Source organism: Bubalus bubalis, chromosome 2 (genome assembly GCF_019923935.1).
Source record: "Bubalus bubalis isolate 160015118507 breed Murrah chromosome 2, NDDB_SH_1, whole genome shotgun sequence".
In the NCBI taxonomy this organism is placed as follows: Eukaryota; Metazoa; Chordata; class Mammalia; order Artiodactyla; family Bovidae; genus Bubalus; species Bubalus bubalis.
The window spans coordinates 132,145,169-132,169,331 of record NC_059158.1 but is presented as its reverse complement, the minus strand read 5'-3'; the positions used below and the strand labels follow the sequence as shown (position 1 = coordinate 132,169,331).

Genomic DNA, 24,163 nt, shown 5'->3' with positions numbered 1-24,163 from the left:
CTGACTTAAAAGGCACACAATTATCACCAGAACATTCAGTCAATATAGTCCTGGACATGAAGGTCATTCCCCAGCACTCATTTTCATGTAAAGTTTTAAAAAACAAGTGCTCCAATTCTCAGAGCTTAATCAATTTGACTAGCAGCTGATGTTGGTCTGATATACCAATAGATGCCTTATTATAATCTGTATAAGGCCATTTATGAGAAAGCCTGGCTTTCCTAGTTTGGTAAAATATATCTGTATACTACCCCAAATTAACACTTGTACATAAAATTAAAATTTTAGTGATTTATAGGAGCAGATCTTTGTTTTTGTTTTTGTTTTTTTAATTCACGGAGTAAATCCTTTTTGTTTATTTAACAGGTTTGTACCCATGGAGCTATTTAAACAAAATAATGCTAAATTTTCAAATGGTAACTAATGAGAAGAAGGGAGGGGAGAACAACTGGTGTCCTTGACACAGTATGTGGCTGTGAGCAGCTGGAGGTATGCTTCCAGAACAGGACTATGAAATAAATACACACAAGCGAGTTAGGAACCAAGGCAAAGCTTCACAATCACAATACAACCTAAGGCATAAATCTGAGCTAAAGTAAATTCCCCCTTAATTTTTATAAGTTCTTGTATGGACTTTTTTGTAAGTTCTTCTATAATATACTTCATATCCACACACAGTTAATCAATGGCCATTTACTGCAAAAACTTCACACAGTTGGAGAAGCTATTAACACAGGCGCATGCAACAGACCAGCACTGCACACAGGTCATACTTACTGCATTCTGGTGCACAAAGGGACAGATTACACAAAATGCAGTCAGTTCTCAATTTGCAATGAACTTCTAAAAGTAAACACTGATGGACAGTTATTTATTGGTGCGCATGACAGATTTTATCATCCAGGCTATATTTCTGATTGGCACAAAACTTGAGATCAAGACATCTGTCCCATCAACTCAAAAGACAGGATCACAATACCTACCCTACATGTGGTATCTGAATTGTAGTTCTGCTAGGTGAGAGCTACTCAGGATAAAAACCGTTTGCCTGAAATAATATGTCATATATCCTGCTTGAAGTCCTAAGGCTTCAGAATGTAGTACTTCTAATGCTAAATTATCAGCAAAAATAAAATGTGTCTGACATATTCACTCAAAGACTTGGGGACAAAGTTGGCAAGTCACCAAAAGAGTGAAAAGGTTCATTGAGATCCAGGGCACCCCTCCCCTTTCCCACCAGAGCGACCCCTTCCTGTGGCACATGTGCTGTGTCCCCTTCAAATACAAACAAGAGGGATAGGAGAGTGTTCTGGAAACAGCCTAAGAACAAAAACTTGATTCTGACCTCAACCTGCTGCTTATAGAACAAAACCCAAAATCAACAGCACAGTCAGTAAGACAGAAGCCAGCTTACTTCCTACAGAAACACCCTGCATTTGTCACAAACCTACCTCACGGACCCCAAACATGCCATGAACTGTCAAAGAGTGATTCATTACTACTGAAAATGAAGGCAATCATATCTCCTGTGATTAATGTTTAGGTTGTTGACAGTGTCCCAAATTTTGGGGAAATGAGACTTCACAAATCATTACATGTAAGTTGCAAAAATTTACAATTTGCAGAAAATTAAAGAACAGTCTGGTACTAGTTCATACAGGTGCAACTTGCATACACTCAGTTTTTTCATTTATATAAGCATTAAATATCACCAGGTTCTTCTGCTCCCCTTTATAAAAGCTAAACTGGGTCAAGGAACCATCACATGAATATGTAGGCGCCAAAGCAGCTTGGAATTTGGATGTTTTTTGGCTTGTCGAGAACTGTGGGTGGCCAGCAATCCCTGCGCCGGTTCTCTCTTGTACACGACAGTCCTGTGAATCAAAGTCTCCAAAGGAGGAAGTAGGCAGGAGCATGTTCTCATGAATGACTCACCTCCTCTCCCTCCAGTTTTCTATCCATGCTCCACGCATGGAATTTTTCTCCATTGTCTAAAGCACATTCATCCCTAAAGACTGAAGGATAACACTAAAACTCTTGGCACAAGAACATACTGAATTTTCCATTAGACAATCCCCTTAAATGAAGCTCAGAACCACCCTTACCCTTGTTGGACTGCTCTAGAAACACAAGTAAACAGCAAAGTGTCTGGGTTCTATACCGTTCTACACTGTTTACAAAGTGTAGACTGGGGTAGTAAGCACTCATTGGATTTAGAGACATAAAATACACCAACATTTTAGAATCTAGGCCTTCTATTAAGAATTCTAGAGTTTGAGCCCAGCCTTTCAACATCAAAAAAACCAAAAATTCATACTCCCAAAATTCATAGCCAGTTTTTACTCATGTCAACCATGAGCTTTCCACTTGTAGTGATTCTGAAAGATGAATCAAAAATATTGGCCTGTTATCATATTTGTATATTCTCAGCAATAAAGAAGGCTAATGATGTCTTTTACTCTTTAAGACAGATATTTAAATCTTATACTCCTTATAAATAATAAACATTGAAAGGAAGATGTAAAATAAATGAGGTAGCTCCTTCAACTCCATCATTAGGATGGTGAGTGGGAAGGAGTCTGCAGATGAACTAACCTACCTGCCAATGCAGGAGACACAAGAGATATGGGTTCGATCCCTGAGTCAGGAAGATCCTCTGGAGGAGGGCATGGCAACCCACTCCAGTATTCTTGCCTGGAGAATCCCACAGACAAAGAAGCCTAGGGGGGCTACAGTCCATAGGGTTGCAAAGAGTTGGACATGACTGAAGCAGCTTAGCATGCAGAAAATGTATGAAACAGGGGAGCAGTTCTAACTCAAAGATCATAACTTACTTCAGCAAAAGCACTATTAATTACATATTTAATTGATATTTCCCATAGCTCAACATTTTCATCTGAGGTCAAAGTTTGGATGTAACAGGTTGGGTGGGGGTTCCATACTTTAAATACAATGGAGTCTTTTGCATAACAAATGAAATAGTACATTTATCTAAAAGTTCTAAAACTTTGTAACAACACTGTTTTAGGAATTGGGCTGTATTATTACTTTAAAGTGTGCTGTTGGTCTTAGCAAAGGTTTACTCAGTGGAAAACCCTTGGGCAGTCCCCATTTATAATGCTCTTCCTACAGAAAAATACAATGCACTTAACAATCCATTTTTAAAAATCACAATGTCAATAAGTGGGCCCCAGATCAAGAGCCACTTTTTTTTCCCCCCAGAAAATTAACTTTGTAAAAAAAGAAAAAAAAAAACAATCCTCAGAGTAAGAGAGAAACATTTAACATTAAAGATTCTCCTTTTCAAAAGACACTCACAAAACTAACTGACTGAAGCTACAGAAAACTTCCCTTTAAATATGTAACATTTTTCTTTCCAGTAACTACTCAAATATGAATATGGTCAATATTAGAAAAACAGCATTCCAGTTCTCTTAAATACTTTTTAAATATGCTTTGACTTAAAAAGTTATAGCAACAACAGACAAACAAGCATATACATATTATGAACTATATTAATTCTCACCATTTTCATTCTAAAATCTACTTTCAATCATCTCCTTCCTCTTCAACTATAAGTTCTCCAGCATATAAAGGACAAAATTAAATACAAAAACTGGAACAAAAGATGTTCCCTGCAACTAGAATCAATCTTCTTTTAAAAAATATTTCAGAAAACAAATTCTATAATCACTAGATGAACTTACCAGTTGGTCTCACACTGACATTTCCCCAAGTATTAGTTAGATTCTTTAATTTGAAACAATCATGGCACCTCGCCTATCACAGCCTTACTATATATGGCCACTTTCAACGAGGTTCTGAGATCAAGATGAGTAAGAATGCCTGATTGCAAATAACAGCATTTGGCCTGTGCAAAACTAGCTCAGCCACATGAGAGGTAAAATATTCAATCACTGCTGTCCTGCTTTGGTCTATAGGACATTAACAAGAGTTCCCCAGTAAACCACCTGTCCACTCTATTAGATAAGTACTTAGAAAAGAGTTGAATCAATTTAGATTGCCCAGCATTGTTTTGAATTCAGTTTCACCTTTTTTTTTTAAAGAATAGAATTTGCTACTTTATGGAGATGCTATAAATATTCCTCAGAAATCTAAGGGCATGTTTTCAGTTATAAGAATATCCAAGCTTAATTGTGAAGATTTGGAGTGTCTGAATTATAATTCTCTTCCTTTGCAAAACTGAATACATTCTACCAGGATGTATAGCTAGATTTTTCTCCTCAATGAACTTTAATTCATTTCACCTTATTTTTGGTATCAATGTTCCACTAATCTGTTTTCCAAACTGACATCAGATCACGTGTGGCCAGCAAGGCAGAGCCATTCACCCAGCTGAGACTGGAATGTTTTGCAGTCAAACGCATGTGTCATCATCCCATGGTTTAATGCATCAGTTTCCCTCTTCCGTTTAGAGACAGACCAAAGTAAATGAAAGGTTTCCACCAGCTCAGCTGAAAAACATTCTCATGGGAACTGTCAGTAGGGTCAAGAGGCAGAATTAGAAACATTTAAAAAAATTCCTTCTAGTCCTGTACAATTTTTAAAGTGATGCCCAGAGCTTTCCAAAAGGCAGGACCCTAATTCCTGCAGCCATTTTTCACTGAATAAAAAATAAGGAATTTTCTCTATATTCTATGAGTTTATTTTCACTTGAGTATACAATATCACTGAAATTTTCATTTTTGCACTGATGTGGATTCTAATACCTCTTCTTAGGTCATTCTCTGAGCCCTTGCACATGAGCTTATGATACTTTTACGTCCTCAATTATCTGGGTTCCTAGTGTTCAACCTGATAAACTCTGACATTTCCACATGTTTCAGTTTTGCTGAGAATCCAGAAAAATGTATAATAGGATCTGGGGTATTTGTGTGAATACATTAAAAGAAAAAAAACAAAAAACTTTCTAATTCTGAATCAAAAAGGAGGTAAACATATCTTAAAAGAGCCCAACCAAATCCGTCCTCTGCCTTTGCCCCAAATAAGTTTATTCATAAAAGAAATAATGCATAGACTGTTAAAAATCAAGATGCCTGAAAGATTAACTGAGAAGGTTTAGACAGGAAAATGGAGAGAACAATTAACTATAATGAAAAACAAATCTTAATTCTCTCAAGAAATTGGGGGGGGGGGCATTTACTGATTTACGGCATGGAGAAGGAAAATTAACTTCTAAAGATTTTATGGACATCATAAGATTTGCCGTAGACATACGACTGGTTGGATCTGGTCTGTTTAAAAAGAGTAAAATATAACCAATTTGGTTTTAGGAACATTATATACACACAGATTAGGTTTAGGTTAAGATGAACTGTGGGTGAGGCAGGGCATCTAGTGCAGAGGTCAAATGGCAAGGACCCCATATATGCTTGGAATTTACAGTTCACACTGAAGATTCCTGTTTATAAGAGCAATCCTGATGGCACATTGGAATTACCTGGGAGCTTGAAAATACTGCTGCTTGGACCCCACACCCAGAAGTTCTGATCTATTGGTCTGGGGTGCTTCACGGATAGTTGAATTTTCCAAAGTTCCCCAGGTGAGTCCAACGTGTAGCTAAGTTTGAGAACTATTGAACTGGAGTCATGATAGAACATTGGGTTGCCTTCATCTTCCAGTAAGCTCTAATTAGCCGTGAGAACTTCAGAACTTTCTTCTGAAGAAAGGAAGGCCATTTAGAAACATAATGCAGGCATTTTCAGAAAGTCCATAATTATAACAATGTTGAGAAAAATGGTGATAAAACTTGCAGAAGGAAAGCATGTTTGGAAAAGCAGGCTTGTAGAAAAACCTGAATTAACCATAAATGAAAAATATTCCTGGATTGCTAAAGGGTGTTCCAATCAGTGCTAAGTTACAGGAAGTTTCCACTTGGAACATCTAAATTCTGTTATGATTAGGTCTGCTTGTTTGTTGTTCGTTGGTTTCGTCACTAAATTGTGTCAGACTCTTTGTGTCCGCATAGATTGTAGCCCACCAGCCTCCTCTGTCCCACGTAATTTTCCAGGCAAGAATACTGGAGTGGGTTGCCATTTCCTTTAGCAAAGGATCTTCCTAACCGAGGGATCGAATCTGTGTCTCCTGCATTGGTAGGCGGATTCTTTACCACTGTGCCACCAGGGAAGCCGAATTAGGTCTATAATAAACACTTTAAAGAAGAAATCTAATTTCCTGATTAGAGCTTCCTACCAAAGAGAGGATGTGTCCTCAGCCAGCAACAGACTCTCCATCTTAGGACTAAGATCATAAGCTCCATGCAGGCAAGGAACATCTTTGCCTTGCTTACCACCAGCATTCTGGCTCATTGGAGGTACTGAATAAACCCTGGGGAAATGACTCCCTCACTTACACATGGTCAAACTGCTCATGAGGTTTAACTCAGGAGGGCAGGGCATGGCAGGTCTCCCCAAGGCTAATTAGAGCTTACTGGAAGATGAAGCCAACCCAATGTTCTATTGTGACTCCATTATCCTATTTAAAAAAAGGATCCATGTACTGTGACATGACACTAAACGCTCGCCCACTGACAAGGATCAATGAATTTTTTCTGACAAAGCAAAAATAAAATTAATTTGATATGAGAAATATCAATGAATAGAGTTTTTTTCTAACTTTCTAGTGAGATCTCTGCTTTTGCCCTGCACATGAAACCATCTAAATGAAGATAAGCAATGTGCTGGGTAAGAAACCTCTTTCCCTGCCAGTGGTGAAGAATGACTTGACATTTAGTGCCCATCAAGTGACAGTAACCTGAGGTTTTGCTGGAAAGAAATTAATTTTAGCACCATGACTTTTGAGTCTACTCAGGCAATCCTCCTCATGCACAAATACCAAATTCTTCCTTTTACTAAGGGACCAGGAGCTCTCCTTTTCAGAGTCTGCTAAAGGGACACCAAAGCAAACACTGTGCTGAAGGGCAGTCTTCGAGGGCAGCAGGAAGCACAAAGGTCCCATGCATTCTTCTACCAGCACACAGACGAGCCCTGGGAAGGCGCCCCACAATGCCCAGGAGCTTAGCATGATGACAAAGGTGCAGAAATAGGGAGCATTTCGGAGGCTTAAAGCATTTGGGTTTTTTCTTTGTCTCCAGATACTGGGAACCATGTGAGTTTGGGGAGAAAAGTAAAGAAAAGCCCAGTAGAAGGCCTTTTTAAATTATTTATCAAAGAGGCCTAAGATTTAGGTCCTGAGTCTGACATATAGTAGCCACATAACCTTGGGATAGTTACTTGACCTTCAAAGCTCTGCTGCTGCCGCTTCTTTTATAAAAGGAGAAATAATAGCAGCCACTCCATGAGACTATTGTGGCAATTAAATCAGACAATGTACATAACACTACAATTCTTGCATATAGGCAGTTCTCAATGATTATTTCCCTCTAGCTGTTAAATATGGGACATGATAAAGCAAGGAGAAGGCATGATCCCAAAAGTCAATGTTGTAAGAAAAAGGCATTTACTAGAAAGGCCTGGCTGAGCTGCAGGAAGCGAGCTGATGTCTTTTCTGTGACCCTGTGACACTGATACTTGGAACATGTACATTCTTTGGGCGGTCACACTGGGTAGGGCCTCGTTGTTTAAAGGAATTCACAAATTACTGGTGGGGAGAGTTAAGATCTACTCATTATTTTCCCTGAACCAAACTAAAATACCAGTCCTAAAAGTAAGGCTCCTTTAGGTCTCACTTTAAGTGAGAGTCCTTTAAGGATGCCTGCTGCTGCTGCTGCTAAGTCGCTTCAGTCGTGTCTGACTCTGTGCGACCCCAGAGATGGCAGCCCACCAGGCTCCCCTGTCCCTGGGATTCTCCAGGCAAGAACACTGGAGTGGGTTGCCATCAGGTCTTTAAAACAGCTTCTAAATGCCAAAGTTAGCAAGGGGGTAAATATGAAATTCCAATAAAAGTCTATCATGTTTAAATATTTAACTTGCAATGAACATGGAGTCTTTTAAAAAGTTTCTTTATGAACTTTTAGCTAAAAATTTCTTTCAATCTGTGCAGCAGAACTCATAAGATTACAGTTGGATGAGACCTGGATAAGACCCAACAAAGCACATAATGCAGACACTCTCTGCCTGAGTTCTACAGAGATGAAGTAACCAGCTCTGGCCAGGCCACAGCCAGCCTCTGGCTCTCCCATTTCTGGCTTTTTTTACAGCACCATCCTCTCTGATTTTCAAGCAACCTACAAATGAACAAATATTAATAACTACAGACATAACGTCTATATACTTTGTTAGGAATTTCACAGTAAGAATTCTGAATTTGCAATTTCAAAAGTCAAATTCTAATACAAGAAAGTTTTTTTAAACAGCACAGTCTCCAAAATGCTGGATCTCAGCTCTTAACACATACATACACACACACGCACACACACACTCAACTGTTACATCTTTACAAAAGTTATTTGTAGATTGAGTCATATTAATTATATTAAATGCTGTCTATAGAACACATGATTTAATCTCCCATTGTTTCACAAAATAAAGATAATAATAACAATAATAATAATAAGCAGCTCACCTCAAAAATTTCGAAGCCATAAATGTCCAAAACACCCATGACTTTCTTTCTCACTTTTGTTTGTGCCTTAAAAATAGTTTCAAGTTGAAGGATTAATTTAAGCATTACATATAACACTAAAAGCATAACAAGGACTATAGACATAGATTACAAGTTAATTGTATCTCAGGCCTAGAAGAATAGAATTTAGGTTTTTTTAAACACATGAAAGAGGAAAGCCAATTTATATTTGAAAAGTGTTTATTTGAAAACTCTAAACAAATTTAGTATTTAAAGTCTTTCCTAATTTCTTTTCCTTATATTTATATAAAGATTCCATTTGTATGGAATCTCCCCAAAATTTTAATAATAGATGATTTAAAGAAGGAATCATTATGCTTTCTTTATCAGGTGCTATATTAGATGCTTAATTATAAAAAAAGAGATCATAGGGTCTTTCAAAACCATCTAGTCCAATACTCTTGTTTTCTTGAAGAACATATTATAGCTAGACTGATCCAGTGACCTCTTCAGCCAAGTGTGCATAACTAGTCACCAGATGAGTCACAACCAGGACCTAGGATGCTCTCTTTCACAGTAACTCTGCAAATACCATTAGAGTATTCACTGGTGAGATTTCTTATAACATGCATGCAAAACAAAACAGAACTGCTGACAAATTTCAGTCCTAAACAAGGTAAATGCTTTTCAAGGAACAATCTCAGTAAGTGCTAATCAATTACCTGATTATAAAATTAAAATATCCTTAACTTAATGTTTATACTCTCCATACCACTTATTACAATTATTTATTTATCTGTTTATAGAGATTCAGTACCTTAATGCTTTCATTGATTCGATTTACCAGCCATGAAAACAACCTGCTGTAGAGGTTTTTAGCCAGAGCATCACGGGCATAATAAGCCTATTAAAAAGAAAGAAAAACTCAATACCCACAATTACCACAATGTTTAATTTCAATAAAATAATGAAGATCTTTTAAAATGATATTGAAAACTCTTTTATTTCAAATTTCTTTTCAGAGCATTTTTATTGTACTCTGGATGAACAGTTAAGCCATTAAGAAAACTGGGCAAATTGCTTATACCCAGTTATTATACTTTTTTGCATCCCAGGAAATTAATTTTAAACACTGCAAAGGCTTTCTCCACAAGGATATTCATCTCAGTGTTATAGAACAGAGAAAAATCACAGGCAATTTAGATGTCCAACAACAGAAGCATAGTAAAATAAATAAATAAGCACCTGGTGGAAGGGAAGTTACACAGCCATCACAGAATGATTGTTATAAAAACCAGATAATGAAATGAAAAATTCCTATTATGCTTTGTGATAATAAAAAGTATACATTTATTATAATAACAACTATTTTTTTAAACTATTAGATGTAGGAAACTCAAAGGAAATATACTGAAAATGGTTTTGACTGATGAGCTCTGTAATTATTTTTCATCAATCAGTCTTTTGAGCATTTAAAAAAACTTTCGTAATAAGCAGTGTAACAACGTGTTGTTGGATAATATTTTGTATAATAAAAATAAAGTGCTTTCTTTTGCTTATCTGTTTGAAAGCTGTTCACTGCTACTTAACAAAGAATAGGTAGAAGACATGGACGTCTCTCTGACCTTGATTTAGAATACAAAGGTTGGAGAAAGTTGGTTTTGGTCAGGAGACCTAACAGACCCTAAACAAACATAGTGGGTGCCAAGGGTGTGCAGGAGTACTAGTGATACGTCTGATACCATTGTTCTCAGGACAGGCCTAGAAATGGGCAGCAGGAGCCCAAGAAGAAATAGGCCCCAGGAAAGAAGAGGTTCTGTTGCTGTTTTTAATACTAGACATATGTGTGTACTTCATTGTTTATAAACAGAAAGTTGGGCATTACAGTTCAAGTGAATCATTATATTTTTATTTTATAAAGAACACAATATACTAGATTATGTGAACATTCTTTCTCTACAATTCTTCTTTAAATGAAGTGTGACAACTTTAATAACAGACTCACTCCATGGTAACATACTACAGCTGGGAAGAGAGTACCTTTTCCCTTTATCTGATACTTCCATGCTAATCCCAAACCTGTCTCCCTAAGTCTCAGGCAGCTACTTCAATATGGGTTAGAAAATTCACCTAGACGTTGGTAAAAAAATAAAGCCTGACTGCCCAATACTATACATGGGGTGGGGGCTGGGGGCAGAGGGAATAATTCCACAGAAGAAAATGTATATAAAATGCTAACACAAAGACAGAATGTTTAATTTAGAACGGTCTTTCTCCAATACCCTTTCTTCTAGGTTTTGTTCTGTTTTTTTTTTTTTAAATAGATAATTTAAGTGCCTAGAACAGTGCTTGGCACATAGTCTGCAGGTGTATTTTGAAGTGTCCTTGTCCTCTTCTATGGCCTCATAAACCTAGATAATTCTTTCTTAATCCTTTCCCCTTTCTTCTTATAAGTTCAAGTCATTTCCAAACACTACTTATTTATAACAGACCCTATTTCATCATCACATCATCCAGCTCTCCTAACCGTATGCAATTTGCTATAAACAAACCACTGTTTCAGTATTCAACTGAATGAATACTGACAACTTATTCTGGTAAACTGCTTTATATTTTTTAAAGTGTAATCACTGACAATCTTAATCGTCCTTGTTTCGTTCAAATACTTATTTACAAGTCTCAAACTCAGATGCTTTTACGGACTGCACAATAGAAATCAATGGGAAATAGTGGGGTCCAAGCGAGCTGGAAACTGCATTCCAGGTTAAAGGTACTCAACTTCAAAATTTAAAAAGCAAGCTAACACAAATAAGCCAAAAACAAATAAGCCAAAACTACGATTTCCTCGAATACTCATCAAATAAAGTACACCTACTGAGCTGTATCTGGCCTCACGGATGTCAGTTTGCTACCTGTAGTTTCTTGGGTCTGATTGCTGCCACCTCATCTCCACAGTAACATTCTCCAAAGGAAGGTTTATTCCCATATAAGGATCGTGAGTAAGGTGTGTAGAAATGAGGGAAGACACCGAGTGCACAGACTCGCCATCTCAGATTCTAAGCACAAATGACATGACTGTTTCTGTAGCTGATGAAGCTCTTAGAGAAAAACCCCAGAAGGAATCTGCTTCCATGATGATGTCCAGTATCAGGCATGACCTAAGACAGTAGGGTAAGTGGAGACACAGAGATGCATGGGCATGGGGCCCACCTTCCGGGAGCTTAGAGAGGAATATGGGAGGTCAAACAATCAAAGGGCAAGTTCTAAAGGAGTTTGCAGGAGAAAAACGAGTTCAGAGAAGGAATAATCAGGGCCTTATGATCGCAGAAGGCTTCCTAGATGAGGTACAATTCAAGGACCATCTAGACAGCAGAAGGAATTAGCAATGACATGGATAAGCAGGAGCAAAGGCCCCAGGTAGAAATAAGTATGGCATTTAGAGAACTATCAGGGAATAAACTGGGAGAAGTCATTTAGGGTCAGATGACAGGGACTCTGGGAGCCAAGGCGCAAGTATGTGGTAGAAGCTGAATAATAACTCTGTCTTGAGTTTCTGTTATTTCAATATTAGTCATTCCATCTGGAGAAAGATCTAAATGCCTTGGGGAAAATGAGGCATAGAGCAGTAAAGATGATAATGGGGCCCAAGAATTGAAGTTATGAGGAAAAGGTAATAAAACAAATCACATCTTGTAGGAATAAAAATCTTTTAGGCCATAAGACTAGTGGAAACAAACTCTCTGAATCCTACAACACAACAAAAAAACTATAATAAGAAGCTGAATAATCTGAGATCTCAAGCCAATTCTTTTATGTCAATGGTTAAAAGAATGGGGGAAAGTTTTACCCTGTAATGCAAGGTGACTCAAGATTATAAATGTAAGAGGCACCTGGGTCTGATTTCTGTACAGGATCATTAAAATACAAGAATAAAACACACACTAAAAAGACAAAAATACATCCATATATATTCCATATATATATAATATATATGAAATATTCCCAAAGGGCCTCTTAAACAGATGCTTTCTCATCGCATCACTATATACTTCACCATCCCCTCTGTTGAAATATTCTCAAAATGGGACCTCGGGATGGACAGTAGCAGCAGCAGCAGCAGCAACTGGGAATTTGTTAGAAATGCAAATTCTCCCATCCTACCTCAGACCTACAGAACCAAACACTCCAGGGGGTATGACCTGCAAGCCGTGTCTAAGAAACCCTCCAGGTGATTCTCATGCACCCTCAAGTTGGAGAACCACTGTTGCACACAATCCACTCTGACATCATTTCTAGCCATGTAGCTCTGAATCCTCTTTACATATTTATAGCCTTAACCAAGCCTGATCAACTCTTTTCTGCTATGTACTCCAAACCTGGCTCCTCTCACACTTTTCTTTTCGAAACACCATTTCGTCCATTCTTTATACATCTAGATCCTTCAAAGACTGGCTCAGAAACCATGTTCTTATGTCCCTACTAATGGTCTACACGGAGGCCTCCGCTGTGTGGGCTTTCAACCAATTTTTCTTGATGAGGGAAGTGACTCACCATCTGACTTTGAATGAGTGAGGTGGACAAGGACAGACATCGTAGCAGTAGTAGTAACTTAGGAAGAAGGACACATAGCAGTTATAGCTAGAAAAGGATTGTTACACCTCAGATTTACATAATTATAAAGGTATAGTATTTTCATAGTCAAAACTGCTCACCTAAAGTAAGAAATCAATGTTGAAAGAAAGCTAAAAGCATGTATGTGTTTTGGGTTAGTAAGAAAGACTAGCTCAGAGCAGTAGAGAGAAAGACTAAGCCCACTCTATGTCTTGCAGATGCTTAAGGCTACTTACAAGGAGGATGAAAATACAGTTAGACAGAACAGGCCTGAGTGGGAAAAATCCTGAGTTAACCATTTAATTCTAGCCCAGATCAACAGTGACTGGTGGGACAGTATCTAAGCCACAGAACAAAGGATTTATACTGCAAAGGTCTATACAAGCTCCTACATATACAAGCATGCCGGAATACATCTGTTCATCCACCCTTGAACCAAAGGAGAAAAGACATAAGCAACTCAGACTTGTGTCTTAGAAAGACTCCACTGCCCTAAGCGTGGAGGGTGGAGGGGGAACAGTATGAAAGGCAGGGAAGCCAATCTGGTCATTTAATCACAGCCAGCTCCCCCCAGTGTCTTCTCCAAATCAATAATGGTGCTTGGGCCAAAAATGTTGGGAGTCACCCTTGACTCTTCTCTGTCTTTCATCTCACACATACCAACGCATCAGCAAATCTTATTGCATCTCCTTTCAAAATATACTTCTCATTCCACTGCCGCCATCTGGTTCAAAAGCCACCATGGACTCTGGGTTAGCACACAACTGTGCACTCCCCTGAGTTATGAATGTGTATCCCCCTCCCCCAAATCCATATGTTGAAGCCCCAGTGTGACGGTATTTGGAGGTGGGGGCCTTTAAAAGGCAATTAGATTTAGATGTGGTGGTGAAGCTGGAGTCCCCATAATGGGACCGGTACCCTTAAAAAGGGATGAAGACACCAAAGCTCACATTTGCTCACTCCTTCTCTCTGCCATGTGAGGACACAGTAAGTAGGCAGGTGTCTGTATATAAGGAAGAGGGCCCTCAGCACAAATTCGACTATGCTGGCACTCTAATCTCAGCCTTCCAGCCTCAAGAACTGTGAAAAATAACTGTTTTTGTTTAAAGAGAATACAGTATTCTGTTAAAGCAGCCAAAGTGACTAAGACACCCTCTGTCCCTTACACTCTGCTGTCTATACTGCAGCCAGAATGACCCCTTACAAGGCAGATCATACCACCTGTGCTCACAACTCTCCAGCTATTTCTCAGCTCATTCAACCCCTCTGCCCTGAACACTATGGGCCTCCCTTACTCTGCTCTACTTTCTTCTCTGTCCATTGCACTTATCACCTGCTAGCTTGCTATATGAATTTTCTAGGTCTACTGCTTTGTCTGGCTCCTCCTGACAAAATTTTAAGCTCCACAAAGGCAGGGATCTTTGTGTGTTTAGTTTACTCTGTACCCCTAGTGCCTAAAACAATGCCTAGAATATAAGACAGGATAATAGCCTGAAAAATAAAATTTTTGTTTACACTTATACAAGATTCTGAAGACTTTAAAAACTCCCTTCTAGACATTATGTTTCACCCACCTGAGCCACATTCAGTGTAGTTGAAACTTTCTCTTGCTTGGCCTCAACCGTCCGGAAGCTGAAAGCTCGCTCTAGAACTGACTGGTCAATGCCGGTCAGCTCGCAAATTTCTTTTAACTCTGTTGTAGGGGGAATGGTCACAAAGAGTTACTGCATATCTGCTGCTAATAATCAATCATTTTCAAGGCTTACAGTGTTCTTTCTAAATCATTTTCAAGTCAATCAGTGTAAAATATATAAATTAAAAGACTTCAGACTGAGCTGTAATTACATTTCTGCTTGGTTTCACTAGAAAGTTTTTTCAACTCAAAGTAAGTTTTACTTTCTACATTAAAAACTGGGCAGAAGTTCAAAGTCAGTTTTGCTCAACAGGGCCCGTCCTCCACTGACTTACCATTTTTGTCTTTGATCTTGCTTTCATCTAAGCCATTCACTCGCGATTCGGGCTTGAACTCAATGTTCCCCAGCTTCAACACCGCAGCCACCACCTCCAACACAGACTCAGCTTCATGGTCCATGAAACCCACGATCTGCATGGCATTCTGAGGGAGAAAAAGCAACTGTTTTCTGTCTGCAGTTCTCTATTATTTAAAAAAAATAAATCATAAAACAGACTCGCCTCTGAAAAAAAATCAAAAAGACAAAGTGTCCCAGAGTAAACTTTCCAAAAGGCAAAACTAACATCATATGGAAAAATCTGAACGAACTTTGTGGCCAACCTAACAATGAATGAACTGAATTAGTACCAATGAGGGGCTCTATCCTGCTCAGTGGTTTCAAATTCTGATTCAAGGAGCCCTGGGGTATTTCACGGGCTGTGGCAAAGAGGAAGATAGAGGGAGAGAAGGTGGAGAGCTGAGCCCTCAGTTCCCACTCCAACTCCAACCACAGCAGCTGTGTGTGTGTGTGTGCGTGCGCGCGCGTGCGTGTGTGTCAGCAGCTGTGTGTGTGTGTGTTTTCATACTGGTGTTCTGCTGCTAGAAACAAAAGCAAGCAAAAAACCTTATGTAATCCCCTACAAAAAAACCTCCTCATTTATTTTACATATGAGAAAAACTGTGGTTTGCAAAGGTGAAGTGCTCAATTCCAGGAACTATGGGTAATAAGGAACATTCGTCAAGTCATAAATTTTTATTGTGCGCCAATGATTTGCCAAGCAAAGTAATCATAGAACTGGTCCCAAACTTAAAATCATGACCAGGGATCAACAGGCTTCCATATGAGGCTGTTCAGACAACTTAGAAAAAATGATACTCTCAAGAAACGTTTTCGTTTTGGAGAACAGCCCAGTTTGCTTGCTTACTTATTTACTTCCCCCCACCCCAGTCAATCTACCTATTTATTTATAATGACTACGTTACACAGCAATGGGAGTACTATAAGATTTATCATTCTAGAAAATTTCAAACATATACAAGTCTAGAGAGCAGGAAAAGAACCACATGTTATATTCACTCACCCCTAAAGATGAACTGATTCCAATCTTATTTTATCTATAATCCAGCCCATTCCCACCCCTGCCACTATTGCAGCTGTATCATCTGGAAGTAAATAACAGTCATTAGGATCATTTCCTAATAGAAGCAACTTTCCAAGTGCCTCAGAAACATAGAAAGCAGAATTTAATTTAAAATAATTTTTTTTTCTAATGAACACAAATGCTAATTATTCTGTTTTATGGAGGATTTTTCAAAAACTATATATAAACATGACTTTCTGTCTGAAAAATAGATTTGACTTAACATGATTGTAGGACAGTTTTCACATGTGGAACTTAACTACTGAGCATTGGTTATAAATACATTTGGAATTTCAGTACAATATAAAAAGTCAAACCCCAAAATAGATAAGAAAGTTCCTTTTGATAAACAGTAAAATTGCATGCTCCAATAAAGCCTGGCCTTCTCAATACCATATGACTATTGAGCTAGTAAAATATCAAACTAATAAAAATACAATAAATTCTATAATTCTAAAATTATAACCTTTGGGAGCATGAGTTAGGAATCAAAGAAAAGTCCGACCTTTAACAATTCTGATTGAGCAATATAACATTACCCATTTTAAAGAGTAATAAAAGCATTACATCTTACCCTAACGGTTCTGAAATTTGCTGCATCATCCACTCCATTAACTTTGGCCGAGTCCAAACTCAGGTAGTTATATCTGCTGAAATCCCGCTCAAGTTTAAGCTTATCTATTGAATCACACATACGAGTTGATAAGTTACTTCAATAAATCTAATCATCTTTAACATCTCATTCCTTTAACCCTTCAGATAAAAAGACTTTCATACTATGCATTGAACCAAAAGAACACAAATAAATGGTATCAACTCAAATATATCAGTAATAGTATTTGACCAAAATCACCTTTATCATGTGTACATATTCCAAACTTATTTTTTTTGCAGGCCCTTTCCATATTTGGATTATTTATCTTCAATGCGCTGTTGCCTTATAACATATGATGTCTGCTTAGTGATTCTCCCACTGTTGGACACTTGGATTTTCTCCAGTTTGTTATAATAAATAAAAGCCAGTGATAAATGTCTTCACACAAAATATTTTTTGGATTCTTTTGAATGATTCCATTGGGATGTAATCCAAAAAGTGGTGTGCCTGGGCAGCAAAGTCTGATCATTTTATGACTTCTTCTGCTTTGCCAACTAGTCCCCCAGGAAAAAAGTTCTCACTTTGAAGTGATACTCAGAAGCTCTAGACAGATCAGTCCTGACAACTCTGCCAGCTTTATCCTCTTCAATAACTTTAGCTAATACGTGTGCAGCGGCTACTTCAGTGCTGCTTCAATTTACATTTGTTGATAATTAACATCTATTTCTGCTTTATTGACTATGCCAAAGCCTTTGACTGTGGGGATCACAACAAACTGTGGGAAATTCTTCAAGAGATGAGAATACCAGACCACCTGACCTGCCTCCTGAGAAATCTGTATGCAGGTCAGGGAGCAACAGTTAGAACTGGACATGGATCAACAGGTTCCAAATTAGGAAAGGAATATGTCAGGGCTGTATACTGTCATCCCGCCTATTTAACTTATATGCAGAGCACATCATGAGAAATGCCAGGCTGGATGAAGCACAAGCTGGAATCAAGATTGCCAGGACAAATATCAATAACCTCAGATATGCAGATGACACCACCTTATGGCAGAAAGTGAAGAGGAATTCAAAAGCCTCTTGATGAAAGTGAAAGAGGAGAGTGAAAATGTTGACTTAAAGCTCAATATTCAGAAAACTAAGATCATGACATCCTGTCCCATCACTTCATGGGAAATAGATGGGGAAACAGTGGAAACAGTGACAGACTTCATTTATTGGGGCTCCAAAATCACTGCAGATGGTGACTGCAGCCATGAAATTAAAAGATGCTTGCTCCTTGGAAGAAAAGTTATGACCAACCTAGACAGCATATTAAAAAGCAGAGACATTACTTTGTCAACAAAGGTCCAACTAGTCAAGGCTATGGCTTTTCTAGTAATCACATATGGATGTGAGAGTTGGACTGTGAAGATGGCTGAGTGCCGAAGAATTGATGCTTTTGAACTGTGGTGTTGGAGAAGACTCTTGAGAGTCCCTTGGACTGCACGGAGATCCAACCAGTCCATCCTAAAGGAAATCAGTCCTGAACAGTCATTGAATGGACTGATATAGAAGCTGAAACTCCAATACTTTGGCCACCTGATGTGAAGAACTGACTCACTGGAAAAGACCCTGGTGCTGGGAAAGACTGAAGGTGGGAGAAGGGGATGACAGAGGATGAGATGGTTGGATGGCATCACCAACTCAATGGACTTGAGTTTGAGTAAACTCTGGGAGTTGGTGATAGACAGGGAGGCCTGGCGTGCTGCAGTCCACAGGATCGCAAAGCATTGGACATGACTGAGCGACTGAACTGAACTGAGTATGAGGGTAATTTTTTCCCCAAGTGTGTTGATTTTCCGTAGCTCTTTTTGTTTAAACTATTTGTTCAAAACTTTTCATCACTTAGTTACTGACTACTGGATACTCTCCTGAGGGACTTATAATAATTCTGTAAAATATCTAAAGTACAGATTTTTATCTCTTGTATCAGTTGCAAATGTCTTTTCCACTATTTTTAAATTGTCACTGAGTAGTATGTTTTTATATGATTATACTCATCTACTGCTCCCTGCTAACTTCTCTCCAAGGGGACTAATTATATTCTTCCATTTTTTTAAATAAATACTGAGCCTCTCCCCCAATTTTTAGCTATTTTAGCAACCCATCTGAAACACAAATTATAGTCTTCCATTTTATTTTTTTTTTAATTGATAATGAGTCCCTCCCCCAACTTTTAGCTCTTTTAGCAATGCATCTGAGACACGTTCCAGTACCTGGTGAGGTACTACAGAGACAGATACCAAAGACTGCAAGGCGGTAGAAGCCAACCTATTGTGTTCTTCCCTTCAAGTGGAATCATGGAAAAATTTTAAGAGAAAAAGAGGAAAATCATAACGCACACTTCTTCTTTGGATGCTACAACAGTAAAAATTAAATTAAAACACAAAAACAGGGACTTACTGAGAAGCTCTTCAGAGGCACCAGAAAGCAGCTGATAAAACACATGGAAGTTTCTTTCGCCTCTTGGCTGCTTAACAACTCGTGATTTCTCTAAAAGATCTAAAGAGAAAAAGAATCAAAAGCATAATACAGTATTAATCTCACTTTCAAATACATTGTGCTTCTTTCTCTTCCCCCTCAACTTTCTTTTTCATTTTCTGTTTTGTACTAATAAAGTAATAACAGAAGCTATATTTTCAGTTCTACTTTCAGGAAGAAGCAAACTCTAACTAGAACCACTAAATTAAACAAACCAGCTTCCGGTTGAACAATAGTGAATATGCAAAATAAGTTTAACAATACAATCAACAAGCTGATTAAAGACAACACAGCTTTTATAATAATATTCTCTTGATTTTATATATGATGACACTGCATGCATGCTACGTTGCTTCAGTCGTGTCCAACTCCTTGCAATCCTATGGACTGTAGCCTGCCAGGCTCCTCTGTCCATGGGATTCTCCTGCCATGAATACCAGAGTGGTTTGCCATCCCCTCCAGGGGATCTTTCCATCCAGGGATCAAACCCAAGTTTCCTGCATCTCCTGCATCGGCAGGAGGGTTCTTTACCACTAGTGCCACCTGATGACATTAGGTTCTTCAATATGTAGTATTACAAGTCCAAGTAAGGAAATGCAGCCATTCAGTTAAGAATTCACTGAAGAGTTATAATGATAACAAATTAAATATTTGTGATATTTTATGCTAAGTGCTTTATAGACATTATTTCATTGAATCCTCATCATTTTGTAAGGTATAACTTCACAGATGAAAAAACTGATAGTCCAAGTGCTTAAGAATGACTTGAAATCAAGCCATCTGACCCCAGTGCTACCTGGCATAAAAGAAGCAAACCTCTTTGATCTCTTGAAGTCTTAAAGAATGAAAGGTGGTTCTCATGGAATCTGGTGTTATCTGACAGTATACTTTCATTGATGCTGGATAATTTTTTCATGCTGTAATTGACACATTATCAAATTTTCAGGAAGGGAGGGAGGCAGACAGGGAGAAAGGAAGGAATGAATACCAGCAAGCCAACCAGAAAGGCACCACTGTGGCAGAAACAGAGAGTGGCAGAGTACAACTGCAGAGAATATTTCTACCTAGAATCCTATTTATCACTGACCAGCGATATAAAAGAGGGTCTGGATTCTGTGGTCAAAGGCCAAATTTACTTATAAAATTATGCATCAGTGATCCCATTATTGAGCGCTAATTCTAGAGAACAGACACATTCGATTTACCATCAGACTGAAATCTAAACATTATCCAAAAAATTAGTAAAGGAGAGTACAGTGTGCAATTTCACAGGGACTTTTCACTGAACTTCTTAACTTGTATTTCTGGAAACCTTACCAGCACAAAAGGAGCAGTTTAGGGAGAGTTAAAAAGTGTAGATTCAATGAACAGGGATATCCTAGGGTGCTCCAAATACATGAGGCTGTTTGTAAGAATGAAGAGATGGGTTAAGAGGATACATAAAGTTGACGGAAAGAACAAAAACATGTAAACACAAAAATTATTAAGAACAAGATGCTGCAGAGATTTCATCTTCAGCTCTCACTTGACTTGGACAACTGCCAATGCCCTCAAATCACAGATGGAGAGTAATGAAGACTTCATATTTAGCCAAAAAAACTGAAACTGAAAAGCACAAGTGAGATAAAATTCAGAAAAGGATTGTGTAATAGTCAGCATCTCTAAGGACTGAACGTTTCAATCAATCAATAAATACTGACATCCAAGGCAGCAGACAGAAAAAACAGGTAAGGATAAAAGTATATGATTGCACTCATCATGGACCAAGCTCCTCTGGGGTCCTAAGAGTACCAGCACAGTTTTAGAAGAAAGAACTCAGTGCCTGGGCAGAGGCTTCACTGAGACACTGCTGCTGCTGCTACTAAGTCGGTTAAGTCGTGTCCGACTCTGTGCAACCCCATAGACGGCAGCCCACCAGGCTCCCCCGTCCCTGGGATTCTCCAGGCTAGAACACTGGAGTGGGTTGCCATTTCCTTCTCCAATCCATGAAAGTGAAAAGTGAAGTGAAGTCGCTCAGTCATGTCTGACTCTTAGTGACCCCATGAACTGTAGCCTACCAGGCTCCTCCGTCCATGGGATTTTCCAGGCAGGAGTACTAGAGTGGGGTGCCACTGCCTTCTCCGCGCTGAGACACTGATGCTGCTGCTGCTGCTAAGTCGCTTCAGTCATGTCCGACTCTGTGCGACCCCATAGACAGCCGCCCACCAGGCTCTGCCATCCCTGGGATTCTCCAGGCAAGAACACTGGAGTGGATTGCCATTTCCTTCTCCAAGGCATGAAAGTGAAAAGTGAAGTGAAGTCGCTCCGTCATGTCCGACTCCTAGCGACCGCATGGACTGCAGCCCACCAGGTTCCTCCGTCCATAGGATTTTCCAGGCAAGAGTACTAGAGTGGGGTGCCATTGCCTTCTCCGCACTGAGACACTAACTAATCCTAATTCCTCAAGCCTAGAAGAAAGTAACTACATGAAAAACAGAAACAAATGCTCCAGCTTACTTCATCCTTTCATGAAGCTCACTTACTGCACACACACCATATGACAGAATTACCTGGGATGAGCCCAGCACCGACTACACACCTGAAGACCTTCTTCCTCTGGACCTACAACTGTCACACCTACAACTGTCTCGATCACTCTCACCACCCAAACCAAGGGCAGCAGCTCTGTCTAAGGTGGGCTGCCAACACCCTTGAAAGAGACAGCAGAAGGTGGGGATGAGAAAGGCAGAATGACCATGTGTCCTTCACCTGTGAAAGCCCGCAAAACCCAGGCTCTCCCCATAGCACCAAGAATCCCACTGTGCGGCACAAGCACTGGAAGCCTGCTGCCTCGCCTCACGGGGCACCTCAATGATGATGACGAACAACTGTTCAGTGCCACTCACCCAGTTACACTCCACAACCAAACTGTACTACTTACTTCAAGACACAAAATCAACTTCAGAGCCCGTGACAAGGACACGCTGTGCAACAGCAACACGGCCAGCCTCATGTTTGGCACGTTTGAACAAATGCTCACACACAATAGGGAGCTTAGAAACAGTGATGGTTGTAAGATTCAGCAGATAACAGTCACCAAGTTAATGAATGATATTCGCTTATGCAGTGTGGAAAGGAATGCTGGCCAGTATACTCCTTGTACCACACATCCTGATATAATCAGTGATCACTATCACATTCAAATCTGAAACATAATATAACGTGCGTTTAAAAGGAAAAGTGCAGGAGGGGAACTACAAGGAAACTTTCATTGACCTTTTGCTCCGCATTCAATACTTTTCATTTACTATCATACCTCCTCTGAAGTTGGTTTTACAAGCCCCATTTTGTAGATGAGAAAACGAGGCAACACATTGTTACTAAGCGACAGAGCCAGAATGCAAAGCTTTAGAAGACTAAGGTATCCTGCTTATGCGCCTTATAATTGTCTTTCAAACAGAATGCTAAATCCATAAACACTTGGAAAGGCTGAGACTATTCTTCACAAAAAATGTTTGACTTCACCTAAGCAACTTGATCACAAAGTGAGAGCCTTTTACTACAAAGCACTTAAGGGTTTTACCACGTAAAATGCTTTGTTGATTATCCCAGAGCTTATCTCTTTATGACTTTTCCTTAAGTTATAAGCTTCGAGGCAGAAAAGTAATCAGGAAAATGTTTGCTCCCAAATAATTTACTAGTGCTTAAAGCCATTCCCTATTTTATTTTTTAAATGTGCGTGCACCAACATAACTTAACAGCATGAAGCCATATCAAATAATTACTCAAATAAATTCAATTCACTCTAAGGACTTGCCACCTGAACATTTAAATTTATTTAAGTGTGCCCCTGACTTAAGGCAAAGCAAAACACTGCCACGGCCTCCTCTTTTGTTTTAGATGCTTCTGCTACCACTGCTAACAAGACTGTACCTCTGCTAACGAGACTTAATAAAAAGGAGTACAGGATATACCAGATATTTAATAGAGAAGACAGTAAAATAATCTCCATATATTCCATATATTCCAATGAAGCTACATTCCTCCCTCAAGATATAAATCTAAGTTCATATTAAATTTGATATAAGTGAAAGTGTTCAACACTCAGTTGTGTCTGATTCTTTACGACCCCATGGACCATCGCCCACCAGGCTCTTCTGTCTACGGGATTTCCCAGGCAAGAATACTGGAGTGGGTAGCCAATCCCTTCTCCAGGGAATCTTCCTAACTCAGGGATCAAATTCACGTCTCCTGCTCTGCAGGCAGATTCTTTACTGTCTGAGCCACTAGGGAAGCCCATTTGATATCTGATATAAATTTAAGTTTAAAGGGAAGAAAGAAACCAATGAAGACATTCTAAAGGGGAAAAGCAATGGGAAGGGACAAAGAAATTCTGGAATCAGAACTTCCCCCCGACTCCACCATGACACTGACACCTGACTATTAACAGCACCAGACCAACTGAGGGGCTTTCTTAGTTTTGACTAATTACTTGCTAGTTCATAGCTGATACATGGAGAAGGCAATGGCACCCCACTCCAGTAATCTTGCCTGGAAAATCCCATGGGCGGAGGAGCCTGGTAGGCTGCAGTCCATGGGGTTGCTAAGAGTTGGAAACGACCAAGCGACTTCACTTTCACTTTCATGCATTGGAGAAGGAAATGGCAATCCACTCCAGTGTTCTTGCCTGGAGAATCCCAGGGACGGGGGAGCCTGGTGGGCTGCCGTCTATGGGGTCGCACAGAGTCGGACATGACTGAAGCGACTTAGCAGCAGTAGCAGCAGCAGCTGATACATGTGCCTGGCACTGAGA

The 24,163-nt window shown here is 39.2% G+C and overlaps 1 protein-coding gene across 7 annotated transcripts in view; it reads right to left on the bottom strand.

Moving 5' to 3' along the window:
- MYO1B (myosin IB) overlaps positions 1-24,163 on the bottom strand; it is a 201,828-nt gene that overhangs the window by 41,656 nt on the left and 136,009 nt on the right. For all 7 annotated transcript variants that reach the window (XM_006069448.4, XM_044936636.2, XM_044936637.2 and 4 more), the window contains 6 exons: positions 19,294-19,392; positions 16,823-16,926; positions 15,124-15,271; positions 14,730-14,848; positions 9,362-9,448; positions 8,545-8,610 (listed from right to left, as the gene is read on the bottom strand). In XM_006069448.4, coding sequence (XP_006069510.1) covers positions 8,545-8,610; positions 9,362-9,448; positions 14,730-14,848; positions 15,124-15,271; positions 16,823-16,926; positions 19,294-19,392 — 623 coding nt within the window. The remainder of the gene's footprint in view (positions 1-8,544; positions 8,611-9,361; positions 9,449-14,729; positions 14,849-15,123; positions 15,272-16,822; positions 16,927-19,293; positions 19,393-24,163) is intronic.